Source organism: Miniopterus schreibersii (genome assembly GCF_964146895.1).
Source record: "Miniopterus schreibersii genome assembly, chromosome: 9".
Taxonomy (NCBI): Eukaryota; Metazoa; Chordata; class Mammalia; order Chiroptera; family Miniopteridae; genus Miniopterus; species Miniopterus schreibersii.
In genome coordinates, this window is record NC_138118.1 from 67,149,003 (window position 1) to 67,166,216 (window position 17,214).

Sequence of the window (17,214 nt, forward strand, 5' to 3'; positions counted from 1 at the left end):
TTTCTGTGTCAGCACACATAGTCTTGCCTCATGATTTGTAATAAGGGGATGTATTATGTAGGTTGCACATTCCATGACTTGAATAATTTTTCTTCATGTAGTTTTAAACTATTTTTACCGTTTCACTATTACAAAAAAGTAAGTATTGTAGCTAACATTATTTCAGGTACATTTATATAAAAATGTGCATGTTTGGAAGGCTAATCATGTAGAAGGAAAAAGTTTCACCAAACCATCATATGGCTCTCTAAATGGCTCCCATTGTAGATGTAAGCTTCCATTTCTTGCAACTCCAAAACAATGCATATAAACAACTGTATCACATTTCTTCAATAAGTGAAAACAGCATCATGCTATTACTATAAAATCACACATCCCTGTTTATTAGTGGGTTGAGTATATTTTTGTAGGTTTAAGAGATGTGTGACCTTCATCTTCAAAGTCTTGTCCCCTTTCCAATGAGCTCTCTTTCATTTGCTTATAAACTTTTACATATTATAAGTGATATTTTCACTTAAATTAGCATCAATAGAAAAAACATTTTGTTAAATACGAATAAAGCATAAATAAAATAGAAATGTAAAAAAAATTACCTAAGACCTCACCATCTGATAAGAACCATGAATATATAGAACATGAAATTTTCATTTATTTTCTTATTTATTATACTGTGAATATTAACCATTTGTTACATGTTACAGTATTTTCTTCCAGTCTCTTACCAATTGGTTTGCTTATATTACATAATATGTACTATGTATAATATAAACACCTATATTATGTGTAATATTATGTATAATATAAAACCAGCTGCCCACCCCAAGGGTAGAACATTTCTGATAATTTACATATACCTCTAGGTCCTTTCCGGATAGCATCCCACTTTCTCATTCACAAAGATGAGCACTACTCGTAATTATGAGTTATCATGTGCATGCCATAAACAACATATTGTTTGCATTCTGCTTTTTACATTAAGCATTGTTACTAAAATTTATTCATGAGGAAAATGTTCTCTCCATGTGTAGTTCAAATTATTTGATTTCTACTACTAAATGCAATTTACATGAATATGCTTTTGAAATCCATGTCAAGGGACATTTGGAGTGGTTAGATTCATATTCTTATAAAAACTGCACTATTGGGCATGCTTTCTACTGGTCATGAGCAGTGGCTACTTTTAGAGTAGAATTTACTTACATGCAACTCTTGTTTACAAAAGAAGTACCAACACATATGTTCATTAGCAATGTAAAGATTTGACAGAGCCAATGCTCTCTAACACTTGTAATGTCACACTTCCTAATTTCCTGTTTCCTCTTTTGTAAAATGCCTGGTCATGTCTTTTGTCTCTTTTCTCTACTATTTTTTTCTTGTTGATTTGTAAAAATATTTATTTGTTTTTGGAATTATCTTCCAAAATTTGAAAGATTTGTGTTTTTTTTAATGTGTATTTTCATGCACAAGATTTAGTTTTAATGTGTTCAAATGTATCAACTTTTTCTAAGTGGCTAGCACTTTAGTCTGTTTTGTGTGTAAGAAAACTGCTTACTCAAAGACCAGAAAAAAATTCACAAAAGTCTTTTAAAATTTCATTTTTTTTTTTTTTATGCAGTGGTTTGAGATAGGGATTAGAGTCCCTATCTCACACCACCACATAAAATTATATAATGTATATTATATTGCATGTTATATAAAATATATAAAATATTATACTATGATACGTATAAAATTTGACTGCAGTGGTGTGAGGTAAGGATCCCTTCATTCACTCCACCCCCATCCTCGGCTCTCTTTTTCACCCTTTTCCTCTATTTCGTTCCCCCTTTCTCCCTTCCTTTTTTGCTGTTGTGCACAAATTTTTAATCCGCATTTTTATTAATGGATAATTCAACTTTCTACCAGGTGAGCTCCATAAGTCAAATTTCCATATATGAGCACTTCTCTTTGGACTGTCTATACTATTTTATTCCCGAATTTGTCCATCTCTGTACTAGTAGCACAATCTTATAATTACTATTGCTTTACGATAAGTCTATATCTCACAGACCATGAAGAATCTAAGATATTATTCCTTCTCTGCTTTTCTATATGCATTTTAAAGTTAACTTATCATATTCCAAAAAAATAAAAATTTTTAAAAAATCATAATTTTCATTGTAGTTACATTAAGCCTATAGATCAATTTGGGGACAAATAAGAACCTGTATAATATAAATTCACTCATCCATGAAAACAGGGTTATTCAATTGATTTAGATATTCTTTAATGACTTTCAATAAATGTTTTAATTTTTGCAGATAGACCTTGCATATAATTTATTAAATTTATTCTTGTTTGTTTCACAGTTGTGTTGGTATTTTAAAAATATTAACTTTAAAGGTTTTTGTTACAGGTGTATACAAATATATTTGACTTTTATGTATTGATCTTTTAAACAGACACATTATTCCTATTTTGTATATTGCCTATATTTCATTTGGAAATTCATTTGGATTTCTATGTAAACAGCTGTGTCACATGCTAATAACAATGGTCCTACTAGTGACCTCTAATTCATATAATTTTTATTTCTGTCCTTGTTGTGTTGTGCTGGTTGGAGCACCAATATATTGTTGAATTGGAATATTCATAGATAACCTCCATATCTTGTTCCTGAATTTAAATGGAATACTTCCAGGATTGTCCTGTTTGAGGTGACATTTAGTGTAGGGATTTTCTTTTTCTTCTCTGAATGACACATATTATAAGGTTAATAAAGTTTCATTTTATTCTTGTTATAGTAATTTTTATTATAAATCAATGTTAATTTATTTCTGCATATTTTGAGATGTTGATATGGTTGATCCCATTTAATTAGTAATACACATTTCTGCATTAAAAATCATTCTTATAATCCTTCCATGTACTTAAATTGGACATTGTTTATTAATGTGTTTGTAGGGAATTGGATTTGATTATTTGTTTAGAAGTTTTACACCTAATTTCATGAATAGAATAGACTAACCATTTTCCTTCCTGATATCACCTCTAATTTTTATCAAAATTATTGTCTCATGAACTGAATTGCAGAGTACGCCTTCATTTTCTATTTTTGGAAGCATTTGTATAATTTTGAAAGTTCCTTAAAATTAGTAGCACTTGCATATAAACTATTCTGGTGAGTCTTTGATTTCCTTTTTAGTTTTTAAATAGAAAGGTCTTAAATAATTGTTTTAATTCCTTTAATAACTATTGAACCCAGTTTGTTTCTAATTCATCCTAAATCAGTTTTTGCAAGTTAAATTTTGGTATGAAGTTATCTATCTCCTTTAATAATTACTGAAAAAAATCCTATTTTCTAATTCTTCCTAAACCAATTTTTGCCAGTTATATCGTTATATTTCTGCATCAATCTCTCTCTCTCCTAAGTTTTCAAATATTTTGTCATTGAAGCCTACAAAAGCTTTACAAAATATGCCAGTGCCTGAAAAGTTTCCATAAAGATCATTGTTTCTGGTGAAAGTCTAACCATCCATTTGACTCACCATGGTTCTTCTAATCCATGAGGATGTTTCATCTCTTATTCATTCTTGTTTTCTTTAAAAATTGTCATCCTTCTTCAGCAGCATCCTACCCCCAAACATAAACCCCATGTGACTGTCAGACCAGCTCACTCTCTGTAAATTGATTGCTAAATGGGTTGAAAACTTGACCTCTCTATCTTAACCTCTTAACCCACTCAGTCCATGCTGTTTTCCCTAGATTCATTCATTCCTTATTTTATTCATTCATTAAATAATAGCCTTGGAAAATTATTTCATCATTCTGGGCATGTATTTTTAGCTTTAAAATGGAATTAACATCTCCTTCATTGAACTGTTTTAAGATATAAACAAAATGTATATGTACATAAATTACATTTTACTGTTCAGATTAGAGGGTGGGGCAAATGTAAGTTTACAGTTGTGAGTACATGAAACACAGTTTATTCTTGTATTATTATTATTATATTATTTTCCATATGGACAACTGTAAACCTACCTTTGTCCTACCCTGTATTATTAATGTAATTATTTTTCTTTTATTAGAAGTAGTATATATGTTTGCTACTCTTCCATTTCACCACCTCCCCACCTAAAAATTATACCTAATATTTTTTGACAGATCAGCAAAAATATATTTTTTGGTGTGCCGCAGAATTTTAGTAATTAGTTTCTGTGTACCATGAGATGAAAGAGGTTGACAATTGCTGTACTACAAGATAACATAGCAAAGGCTAAATGTACAAACTGGAGAGCTCCCAAACCTATAATCGTAAGATTTTATTATAATGCACCCATTAATAATAACACTTAAATAAAAAATTCCTGGGTAAATGCTAAAGTGGGGGAGGTGTTAGGACACCAAGAATAAACCAGAAGAGTTCTGAATAAAACTAATTATTATGCTCACAGTAGCTATGATATAGCCCTCAGTTCCATTCTAATATTCTACTGTTACCCATTCTGTCCCAGGCACCCTGGTCTTCTTGCTAATGTGCCCCAATCATGTCAAATGTTCTCCCGTGATGATGCTTTACTCCTGCTTCTCCCTCTGCCGTAAATAGTCCTCTGTGAGATAACCAAATGGCTTGGTACCTCACCTTGGTACCTTTTCATGTCTCAGTGAGTTCTTCTCTGCTAGGCCTATTTTAAAGAAATACACAGAACACTCACTACCAGTGCTCACTATATTCACCTTCTCTGCTGACATAATGCATATTTTATTAGTTTAATTTGCCTTCTTCCACTAAAACATAAGCACATGAGGGCAGAAAAGTGGTGTCTTTTTTGTTCAAAGTGCATTGAGAATGCTCAAACTTGTTAGGGGCATCTGGTAGCCATTTGAATAAATACATGCAGAATCCGTATTATTATTTTTGTTGTTTTTATTGTTATTATTAAGCTATCATCACACTTTTTACTTGGTCACATCAATATTCTATTTAAGTGTGCACTACACTGTCCACTGTTATTCTTTCTAATTAAATTATAAGAGTAGGTTACTACGTTATCATTTCTAAAGGATTCTGACATAATCATCCACTATGAGTTTACTTATTTTGGCTCATTGTCATTGAACTGCCTTGAGCTGATGGTAAAGTTGTGCCTGGGAACTTGCTGGGAAGGCTCAGAAAACAACAAACTGTGTATATGCAAATAAAATAGTTTATGTTATTTACTAAAAACTTGACTTTTATAGGATAAAATAATAAACAGTCCATATTATAACACATGGATCTCTCATCTAACTGCTGCACAGCCAGTTACTATTCCTTTCTTTAAGAGATGAATGATAAAAGTTCAGATTTTCAACACCTTTTGATGTCCCTTTGTTGATATATATGGGAAGACTGTAGAGTTCTAATACCCAAAATGGGGAAATTCTTCTGCAAGGCAGTCAATCATATGACTTTGTCAATTTTAACAACATGTTATGGGTTTTTTTGTTACATTTACTAAGCTATGGGCTTTTTATTATGAAAGTATAAGTCGATTTTCAAACAGTCTAATAATCAAACACAGAATTATGCTCACACATTTAATTGGAGGAAGTGCTTGTAAAATCATCTGTATAAAATTTAATGATTAAGCAAAAGGACTTAAAGGGTGAATTGAGTGCTTCATTTTTAAATTATCAAAGCAACAATTTTTTTCTGGACATTTCCAGTAGAACTGGATTAAATTATGATAAACATTTTCTTAGCCTTTTGAGGATTTTGTCCAGCTCTCTGACATAACAAGATTCCATAATAAAAGACCTAAGAAATAGGCCATAAATTCTGATTCAAGAGGGATTTTATTTAAATAAAACACTGCAGCCCGGCCGGGCGTGGCTCAGTGGTTGAGCATCGATCTAGGATCCAGGAGATTGGGGTTCAATTCCCGGTCAGGGCACATGCCCGGGTTGCGGGCTCGATCCCCCAGTAGGGGGCGTGCAGGAGGCAGCTGATCAGTGACTCTCTCATCATTGATGTTTCTATCTCTCTCTCCCTCTCCTTTCCTCTTCTCTGAAATCAATAAAGATATGTTTTCAAAAATAAAATAAATAAATAAAACACTGCAGAAAATTTTTTATACAAAATGATCTTTTAAATTAAGAAAGTAATGAAATCTGTGGAATCTGTTATATCTTTTCTAACTTACATGTTTTTTTAAATAGGAGAAAATATTTCAAAGCTTCACTATGGAAATACTATGTACACTTGGAGTATGTGAGTCTGTAGGTTGTTAAATTTTATTTTAAAAATTATATACGTTTTACATTTAGTTCTGATAGAGAAAACCAAAGATTTTTATAAAGCACTGATCTCACAAATAATTCACTATACCTCATTATGCTGAACAATCTGGGCAATAATTTGCATAATTTTAAAAGATATATTTTATATTTTATTTCAATTCAATAGATATGTGTTATATTTACTTAAATATTTTAAAGATAATATTAGAATAAGCCATCTGTACTTCCATGAAGTTTAGAGAAAGAAGGAAACAAGCAATGTCACAAGTAAACAAAAAACTTGACATTAACTTTTCATAAGACACATTCACACACGCAGTTGGTATAAAAGCTAGAGATGTGCCTATTTATTTTAATGCAAAAAAACCTCATTAAGATCAAAGTGCAGTATTATTTTATATTTTCCAACTTATTTATGCCTGTATTTAATTGATTCAATTATATCATAATATAAATCATGAGGAAGATACAACGTTTATGACACAGACTTTAGTTTCAGACATCTTTAAATAGCATAGTCAGAATCAAAGTGAGAGCACTGAGATAAAGAAATATAATGGAAACAACCAAATAAGCACACATTTCTGTCTTGAATATGATTAAAGATAAAGAGGGAAATGTCCATATAGTTTTGGTAGTTAACAGATAATTCACACCAGGAATTAGGATAGTTTCAATATGTCGTGAAAATGTCTATTCTATAAATAAAGTGTTAGAAACAGGGTGAAAAAGATAAGTAAAGAGATGCATACAAAAAGATTTTAAAATTTAGTGTGGTAAAGAGAATAAATGAGGAAAGGGGAAATTGAATAAATAACTGCAGTCTCAGGGTGGCAAATAAAATATGTATATTTTTTAAAGTCTATCTATTATAGCATTAGAAAAGCAATAAACATGAAATGGTGATTTAATTAAATCACAATAGATATTAGATTATTAAAGTGACTTTAGAGAATAGTGAAATTTTCAAAGCAATACATTAAAGGGAACCGCTGCAAAAGGAATGCTCTGGCAGACCGAGGATCAGGAATTGCACAGGTAGAAAAAGGAATGGGAGGAGTTCTAGCAAGTGGGACTAAGTGAAGGCTTACAGCGTAGACTGGCCAGAGTCCCCATTCAGAGGAGCCCCCTGTGGCAGGTCCCCCCAGGAGAACAACAGAGACACAGCTTTCTAGTAGAAGTGCAAGTCCAGAAACAGGACATTCTCACAGTGATCAACAGGAAACTAGAAATTCAATGTAATTCCATTCAACTCATATTGTAAAGACATGAGACATTAACACATTGGGGAAAGTAAATGTCACTAAATTTTGAAAGAATAAGTATGGAGTTACAGTATATAAAACAAATAGATCAATGAACCAAATGAAAGGACAGCAATATTCTAACATATCTATCAATTCATTGGATACCAAGTACATCAAACCAGTGATGAAAGAGTGAAAAAATAATTTAATTAAATTCATATTTGTAGGTTTTTAAAATTTTATCTTTATATTTCTATATTTTAGGCCAAATAGATGAAGAGAGGAGAAAAAATAGTCATGTCAAGAGACCTGCCCAAAGAACCAGGCCTTGAAGCTGGATACAGTGACTATAAGGAAGTTTGGATTGTCTACATTGTAGGACCGTAAGAGTGTGTTTTCAGTTATACATTTAATAGTAGCAATATGTTCACAGATATAATTTTTTCAATTTATATTTTCAGAAAAGAAGGACTATTGGCAGCCCAATGGTTGGAACTGGGGCAAACATCTATTGTTTATTCCCCCGAAGAATTCATATTTCATTCTCAGTTTAAAGCACCCTCATTTGGCCTTGAGGACACAAACCATTTAGATACAATCTTGACAAGACTATCAATCAAGATGCCCTATCCCAAACTAGCCAAGCCTCTGGCATGGGAAATAAGGTAGACCAATAAATATGCTTTTCACTGCCGGGTGAATCTTGAGCAGAGAAATAATATCAAAAGCAATTGGAATCCATTCCTCTCAACAATAATTCTCATGAGATTGTGTCCTTTTAATCCTGCTACTCTGTTTCCTCAAATTATCCTGACCCTATCTTTTCTAAAACGGTCTTCATTTTTCCATTAATTCTGTCAGCAACTTCATAATTTTCTAGTAAACATTATTTTGAATAATAAGTCAGGGTCATTTCTGTTGTTTGTAGAAAATTAAATCTAATTAATACCATATTCTAATTTATAATTGATCAGAGACATGCATATGAAATGATAAAAATATATTTGTATCTGTCACACTGGAGAAAAATAGAAATTGCTAAAGATGGCCAATTTAAAGAAGGTTGTGGAAAGTAAGCATTATATACTGCTGCTGGGATTGTAATTTAGTACACATATTTTGTATAGCACTTTGGCAGAAACTTATACAGTCAAAAATGAAAATATTCTCAACCAAGCAAGTCTGCCTTTATATCAACCTAGTCAATGAAAATATTTGAATATGCTTTTTAAAAAACATACACAAATTGATAAATGTTAACTTAGCATAGTTGGTGTTAACTTAAAAGAACGGGCGTTCTAAATGTGTATCAATAATAGAACATCTAACCAAACTATGGAATGTCATGCAGCTCTTAAAAACAATGAAAGTGATCAATATGTGCTGAACTCAACCAATATTAATCATATGCTTTTGAATATATAAAAAATACTCCAAGTAATTTAAAAAAGTATATCTACACAGCATATATGAATGCATATGAATACATTATATGTGAATACATTACATACATACATTACACTTTGTTTATAGAAAGAATTCTGGGAGTATCCATACAAACAGTTCCCAAGTGGTAATCCCTGAGGAGTGGTAGTGCCTCTAATTTACTTTCTAGATAATATCCATTGCAGTATGGATTTTTACAAGTACATATATTAATTTATTTTTCAATGTATTAAAGGATGCCTAAAATTAAAGTACTAAAGGGAAACATGTAGTATGTATTTAGAGTAAGGAAAAAATGAAACGGGAATACAAGGCTAAAATCAATGGTATTGTAATATATTTACATATAGCTAAAAAGTGGTCATGTTATTAGTGTTTGTTAATTAATCACTATGAAGAGTACTGATGATAAATAGCATTAATTGAGGACATATTATGTGATAACCACATTTTTATATGCTTTATAAGCATCATCCCACTTAACTTCAGAACTCTCCTGTAAGGCAGCTACTATTTTTCTCTTACAACAAAGATAATAAAGACACAGAGAGGTTAAGTTATAAGCCTGTCATTCGCGGAGTCAGTAGGCAGAGCATTCAACTATGAAACACAGGGCAAATATGGATGTATTCCATCTGGGTGAAGAGTCAGAGGTCTTGGAATGGCTAAATTTTTGAATGCACAATTTCTTAATTCTGCAGAATAAAAGACCTACTTCTTTGCATGAGCTTCTGTGTTAATATCAAGACTTGACTTCTGTTTGGCTCTGTCTAGATAGGACTTCCCGTGTGAGGCTCACCTCCCCAACAATCTGATGTGATCCTTCAGACTCCGGAGTCTGGAGCTTGACAAAGGCATTGTTCTGAGCTAAGTTCCTGGGGTGAGCCTGCCCCTTTACAGCAAGTAGTTTCCACAGATCACTGCTCTGCATTTGGCCTTGGACAGCGGGCAGCAGGCAGTTCAAGAAAGACATGGATGTAATTATAGGAACCAGTGCTAATAATTATATTGCGTTTATATTTATTTAACATAAACACACTGGTGTAAATTTTATCCTGAGCATTTAAAACAGTACAATTTCAATATTTGATTTCTAGTTTCTGAGACTAACCTAAGAGGCTTATTTTACTCATACTAACTTTTTGTAAAAAAGAAGCTTGTGGAAGGTTATAGAGCTTTTCTCCACTCATCTGGTCTAATGTTTACTGTCATGTGGAAAGAGAGAAAACAGATCAGTGGAAGAAGATGACATTAATTAGTTAACAAAGCCAAAGTAACAACGATTTATTTCAGGGCATACTTGTGACATAAAAAGTACATGATTTCTGTTGAAAAAATAATTTTATTTTATCACATCTTACCTATTAGCAATAAAGTATCTAATAAGAGAGGATATTCATTAGACTTTATTAGTGAGAAAAAAATCATATTATGATTTTGATTTTCTGTTAACTAGCCTTTTCTTTACTCTGTAGATTTATATTGTATATTTAACAAGTAAAGGAGAGTAGTTTTGCAAACAGATAGTTTAGAAGTTTAAATACCCAGCAAGTGTGTGCGTATGTATTTGTGTGTGTAATTATTACTATTAGCGTTAGTATTAATATAACTTCACAATGTTTAGAAGGGAGGAAAATCTGCTTGAAAGAGGCTATTTTGAAAAACATTTGTATCGGTTTCTCTTATGTAGGTGATAGTCTGTGTTTTTTTTGTGTGTACTGATACAGCTGCTGCATTCAAATATCATTATTTTTAGGTATGTTGGGTTTATTTAATTAATTAGTATTAAATGAGTCAATGGTAATGATGTTATCCTTGGACTTACCCTTGCATTGGTCCGTTTCCAGCAAGACTGTAAACCTGGCGAGGATTTAGGAGATATTGGAATTTTCTGTAAATTCTATACAGATGAAAATGGGAAAGAAAAAGTAATGATTCAGCAACATTTAAAACTAAATAGCACCCCTTAATGTTATAATTATATATATGGTTGTAATTATATATATATTTGATAAATTTTGCATTAATAAAATTAGAAATAGAAAAGCTTAATAGGAAATAATGGTGCTTTTAAGGAAAGAGGCTTAGTGGTCATTATAAAGGCAATATAGCTTATAAGTGAAAAAGAGTGACACTTGCATTCTAAATATGCATATGCATTTAGAACACTATCCTGCCTTTAACTATTATTTAGCTAATTAGATTTTAAATAAATATTTTGAAAATATCAGAATAAAATTACTTAAATATCTTCTCTTAACAGATCCTTGTGAAATTTATAGGATACTGAGCCAACAAACTAGAGCTGAAAAGCATCTCTCCCACATATAAAATCAGGTTATGCAGTTTGTATGCAAGTAAGCAAAGAAAGTGACCTCCTCCGCCTAATCATTTTACAGAAACAATCATCTTGACCAGTCAGCTCATAAAACTGCTAAACTGTTTCAATAGCACCTAGTAAATAATTCTTTTTTATCTGAAAGAAATCAATCTGTGTTCAACAAATGCAACAGAAATGTTTCTAAACACATATATAGCCCACATGGTTGGAAGTCTTAGACAAAATAAAAGTGAAGAAATATATTTTGTTTTCTTACATTAATTTTATGTACATGGAAAATATTACTACATACAGGAGTGGGCAAAAGTGGGTTTACAGATGTTCATATGGAGGTTAATACAATAATTACTAACTAATAATTCAAGAACAAACTCTCGTTTGGCATACTCACAACTGTAAACCTACTTTTGCCAATGCCTGTATTTTACAAACACATTCCTATAACGTTTACTAATAGAAACTCTCTAAATTCACTATGTAATATCCATGCCCCCCTCCAAGTCTGCAATAACCCTCACATTCCTAATCCTAATTAATCAGATGACCTAGTGTCTCAGGAAAGGCCTTATTGTCATTCTCCTTGCCCCCAGTACCTGAGCCTGGTTGTGGACAATCCTGTACTTCTGAGTAATATCTACCAAACCTGGCTAGGCCAGCTCACTGCTTTCACTCACCTGATCGATACAAATCATGCCTCTCTAGCCCTTTTCTGTACTGCTACTTAACTACAGTCATGTTATTTCCAAGACAAAAAGTTCCTGTTAGAGTCCACTTACTCATAATATAAAATATTTTATTATATTTGTAGTTTATGTCTCATCTTTTGCCTCCATCCCCTTAAATTTTGACCTCAGTGAATATCTCCTGGTTCCCTGAAAAACCCCACGCCCTTTCACAGTCTTTCTTCTTCCACCTGGAAAACATTTACTTTTATCAGAACCAACTCAAAGGCTAGTTCTGCTCCAAAGACTTGTCAGTCTTAAGAATAGTCATCTCACCTCTGAATTTTCCTCGCATCTTTATTAGAAACACTTTCAGTTTAGAATTTATCATGTGGCCTTGCAATGTATCCGTATATTGAGAAAAGGGAAAAGCTTTTAGGCAGAAATAATATTTTGTTGATTGAAAAATGAACATTCTACATTTCATTGAAATACAGCTGGAAGTTAAATGGTAGGAAAGAAATCATGTTACAAGATTTTAATTCATGGCAACTTTTCAACTTCATTATTTGGTGAACCCCAAAGGTAATTTCAATTTTATTATCATGATGTCTGTGTTAGTGCTTTTATGGGATTGCTCACTTTTTTGGTTGAGATAAATAAAAAACTCTAGAAATTATTAAGGCAGGTACAACCACATTTTTTTTATGACTATCCTCTTTAGAAGGATATAAGATTTATTCCCCAATATGGTGATTTTCAGATCTTTATTAAACATTATGATTTAATCACTAACTCATTCCAAACATAAAAATGTTGTGTCATAGGCCAGAATACGGAAGTACCTGATGGTGCAGCTCATTACTACTCCGATTAAATGTACTGTGTTTCTTTGGGAAACACTGCATCATTTTCTTTGGGAAACAATGCACGTGCAGAAAATCTTTATATTTTGTCTAGAAGCTGGATATAAATTCTGTTCCTCAGTACTGGGTAATGATTTACTGAAGTCACATGGTTGACCATTTAGAGAACCAGTTTTCATTCAACAATATTTATGGAGCCATGTTCTATGCAAAGGTCTTTGAGACGGCTAGCGGGGATAGGTAGGGTAGAGAGAATTCAGAGACCTGAGCTATGATAATGTCTATAAAAGGTCATTATTATATTAAAAATTCCACTGTAAAAATAAGGAGAGGCTGTATCAATATATTACAGATAGATGCTAGCATTACTATTTCACATTAAAATTAGTAAACCATGAGAAATAATGTTTTCAAGATTTTTATACCACGATTTTAGTTCATCTTTTTACAGAGATATGGCATAGAAAATAAACATGACTTGAAAAAAAAGCACATACCGTTCTCCTTGCTTCCCACCACTTTTGGGGTTTACAAAAACTAAAAGTGGATGAGTGCCAGGAACAGGAGTGATCTAGAAGAAAAATCAGGTATGCAGACAAATTACTCTCATGTGTGAAGACCACTTGTTATTTCTACGCCATGAAATACCAATTAGCAAATTCAAGAGTATGGCTCTTTCATTCTTACATGCAGATACCCAGATACATGGATCTATTTAAGTCACTCCGTTAAACACGGTGCTTTAGATACATATATAAAAACAGGAATGCTCACTTCACAAAGAGAGGAAGGAGCTAGCTGGGGACAGGCCCGAGGGAAAGGTAGCTCTGAGAAGGGAATACGTGTGAACGGCTATGAGATGAAAACAAAAGGAACAGTCTGTGGAGCAATGAGTTCATTCTTTTTGCTTTTTTCCCCCTGTTAAATTCTGCAGAACCTAAGTGTAACTGATGTGGAAAAAAAAGATCCATAGGGAAAAAGACTTGGATACAGATGGAACCAGGCACGGAAACTCTCTTCCGTCAAACTCGTAAACATTTCCTGTCCCTGAGTGAAGAACAGAAACTTGGTATGAAGTCTATGATAAGCCTCTGTATTTCATTTTATCTTATATTATTATTCTCATTATTAAATGGGCATTTTTCAGTTAATCCTTTTGTAACTTAATAGTCTTAGATAAGAAAAAATGTAGTTATTATTAGATGTGATATTTCAATTAATATATTCAACATATTTGCTTCCAGATCCTGTTTTCTAGAGCTGTCTAAATCAGGTAAGAACTAATGTCTAGAATTCAGAATTCCTTCTAAGGGAGCTAATTTGTATTGTGACTCAGATCATATATACTTAAAAGAACATAAGTAGATTAAAGAAATATAGTTTTATTAGTTTCTGAAACTCAGTATATCTGATTTCCATGAATAAAGTTTTATGGAAATATCTCATAATAATCTCTTTGTTTCACACTGATATTTTAATTTTTATATTTCGAGACAATTTGAAATTTACAGAATAGTTGCAAACACTGTAGAAACTTTATTTTTCCTGAAAAATTTCAGAGTAAGTTGCCAAAATGATGTTTCATCACTTTTGTTTACTTTAGGATTGCCAACACACAAAAACATTTTCTTCCATAAATATGACACAACTTCAAAATCAGGACAATAGCATGATTCTAGACTAACTCCCTTTCTTATAAAATCCATTATTGAGTCAACTGGTGAAACGAATGGAACCAGCACTAGGTAACACTAAGGTATCAATTATTCTCTTTTGTACTAACCACATCGAATATAATCTTTAACATGGAAAATTTTGAATTTTTATGTTCAACAATAATTCTTTTTGCCTTTCAAAAATTATTTTTTAAATGTGTTATTTTCCTTTTTATTGAATTTACTGGTTGACAATATCACACAGGCTTCGGGTGCACAATTCTACAGCACACCATCTGTACTCTGTAGTGCGGGTTCAACACCCCAAGCCAAGTGTGTCCATCACCATTTATCCCCCTAGAACCCCCTTCACCACTGTCCATCCCTCCCCCACCCCGGCAATCACCACCCTGTTGTCTGTGTCCATGAGTTTTATTCTTCTTATTCTATTTTTGCTAAATAATTCTGAAATAAGATGCACAACTCAGCTATTCTGAAAACTGACTTATTGCCACCCTCAAATATCATATTCATTTTGTTAAAGATTTTAGCAGGATGAGAAAAAGAGGGAACAACACAAATAAATAAAAAATTCGGTTAGCCTAACACTATTTGGTCTTGGAAGGAAGTATTTATACAGCATTTGAAATAATTTTAAGTGGGGCCTTACATAAAACATATGAAGGGCAAATTGCTTTGTTTTAAGTGTAGGAAAATACCCTGAACCTGTTCTCAGCCTCCCATCACTACCCTCTGGACCTGCAGCATCGCTATAGGACCCTGGGCTTCTCAAAAACATTAGGATAAGGTAACACAGTGTAATCTAAACTGATGAACAAAATAGGCCCAGAGACACAGGAGCGTGGGACAGACTGAGGGGTCTCAGAGGGAAGGTCGGGTGGGAGAGGGGGTGGGGGAGATTGACCAAGGAACTTACATGTTTATAAGCATAACCCACAGACACAGACACTGGTGTGGGGAAGGCCTGGGGGTGGGGTGGATGTGGGGTCGAGGGGAGCAATGGGGGGAAAAGGGGACATCGGTAATACTTTAAACAATAAAGATAAATTTTAATAATAATAATTAATAATGGGAGAAAGTGTTCAAGGAAGATTTGATAGTATGTGTGGTACTTAAAATCTTGAAGAATAATTATAAATTAGGTGTGAAGGGCATTTCAGGAGCCAGTTCATACTAGATCACTCTCTACAGAGAATAGAGTTAATGGGACAAAATCTTAGTCGCTCACATAAAGGGCCAATTTCATACAGTAGGTATTAAAGAACATGACCTTAGCAACAGACCGACTTGGAATCCCAGTTCAACCACTCCTCTCTCTCTGTTCTTTCCCTCAGTGAGCTCATTTTAAATGGTGGCTTTAAATTGCATCAAAATACCTTTCACTTCCAAATGCTAGCTGTCCTCTGTACTAAATTATACATTCATATATCTGTTTGCCTACTCGGCATCTCCACTTAGATATCTCACAGCACCAGACATTTCTCTGCAAACCTTTATTCACCCAGATCCTTCTCCATCTTTTCAGCTGCACGGGTCAATCATCTTTGAGGTGTCCCTGACTCCTCCCGTCTAACTGGCCATCCCCCAGAAAATTACAGACAGCGCCAGCTCTCTGTCCTCACACATCTTCTTCATCTCCGCTTTCCAGTAACACTTATAAACTAGCGCATTATATGTATGGAGACAGAGACTCACTTTAAAGGTTGTTGTGATACTCAAAGTATAGAGTGATAATTCTGGACATAGAGAGAGAGTTCAGATGACAGAGGAGAACCGATTATGAAAGAATCAGCAGGATTCAGGAGCCCAAACTGGGTAAAGGATGATGGATGGACACACACACACACCCCAAAGAAACGGAGTTAATTTTTACACATACACTATATGATTGTGTACAGCACATATGTGATGCACGGTTTAGTCTCAGTGATTATACAAATGAGATACTGTAAATAAGAAAGAGCAGGGAGAGGGAGAAGCAGTGGTGGTGCGGTCAGCACTGGGTTACTTTTAGGTACTTCAGCGTGAAGGTCCCCTCTTTGTCTTGTGTTAATTATATGACAAACTAGACTTCTGGGTCATCAAGTGATCCTTTTATTTGAAAAATTTTCTCAAATAATAGTTAGGGACAAGGTAACTTTAGTTTGATATATTTTAAGTAACTATTCTGTTTTTCTACTTATTTGTTCACATGTAGAGAGTCATCTGTATGTTTACATCTCCTGCATGCTAAGAAATTGTAGTTTCCATTACACTTGATCATATGTACTAAGTGTAAACCTATGGTGTGAGCAATGACAAAGACAGAGTGCCTAACCACCTCTATTTGAAGTCCCCTAGGACTCGGGTTAATTAATGAGACTCATCCTAAGGTTATACATGATCTATTACTTCCTCTAATTAGAAATAATAATCCTGATCATTATGCTGGTTAGCTGGAAAGAAGTAAGATGAATGTGCGTAACTATGATTAATAGTCTTCTTTAAGCAGTGTAGATCTCTTCTGTCACTGAGTTATATGCAAACTAGAAAGCAACTCAATACTTTTTTATGATACATATTTTTTAAAACTCACAAAAATTAACTTTTTGGTAGACCTTTTTACCTTTTCTGATAAATAAACAACTATTAATTATTTTTAAATTGACTACCACACAAAAAATTAGTTATTTTTCCATTTGGCATGAAATAGCTATCCAAGAATTTAGTATT

The 17,214-nt window shown here is 33.1% G+C and overlaps 1 protein-coding gene across 5 annotated transcripts in view; it reads right to left on the bottom strand.

Moving 5' to 3' along the window:
- DGKB (diacylglycerol kinase beta) overlaps window positions 1-17,214 on the bottom strand; it is a 527,029-nt gene that overhangs the window by 301,584 nt on the left and 208,231 nt on the right. For all 5 annotated transcript variants that reach the window (XM_081146772.1, XM_081146768.1, XM_081146770.1 and 2 more), the window contains 2 exons: window positions 13,324-13,397; window positions 10,783-10,857 (listed from right to left, as the gene is read on the bottom strand). In XM_081146772.1, the coding sequence (XP_081002898.1) occupies window positions 10,783-10,857; window positions 13,324-13,397 (149 nt within the window). The remainder of the gene's footprint in view (window positions 1-10,782; window positions 10,858-13,323; window positions 13,398-17,214) is intronic.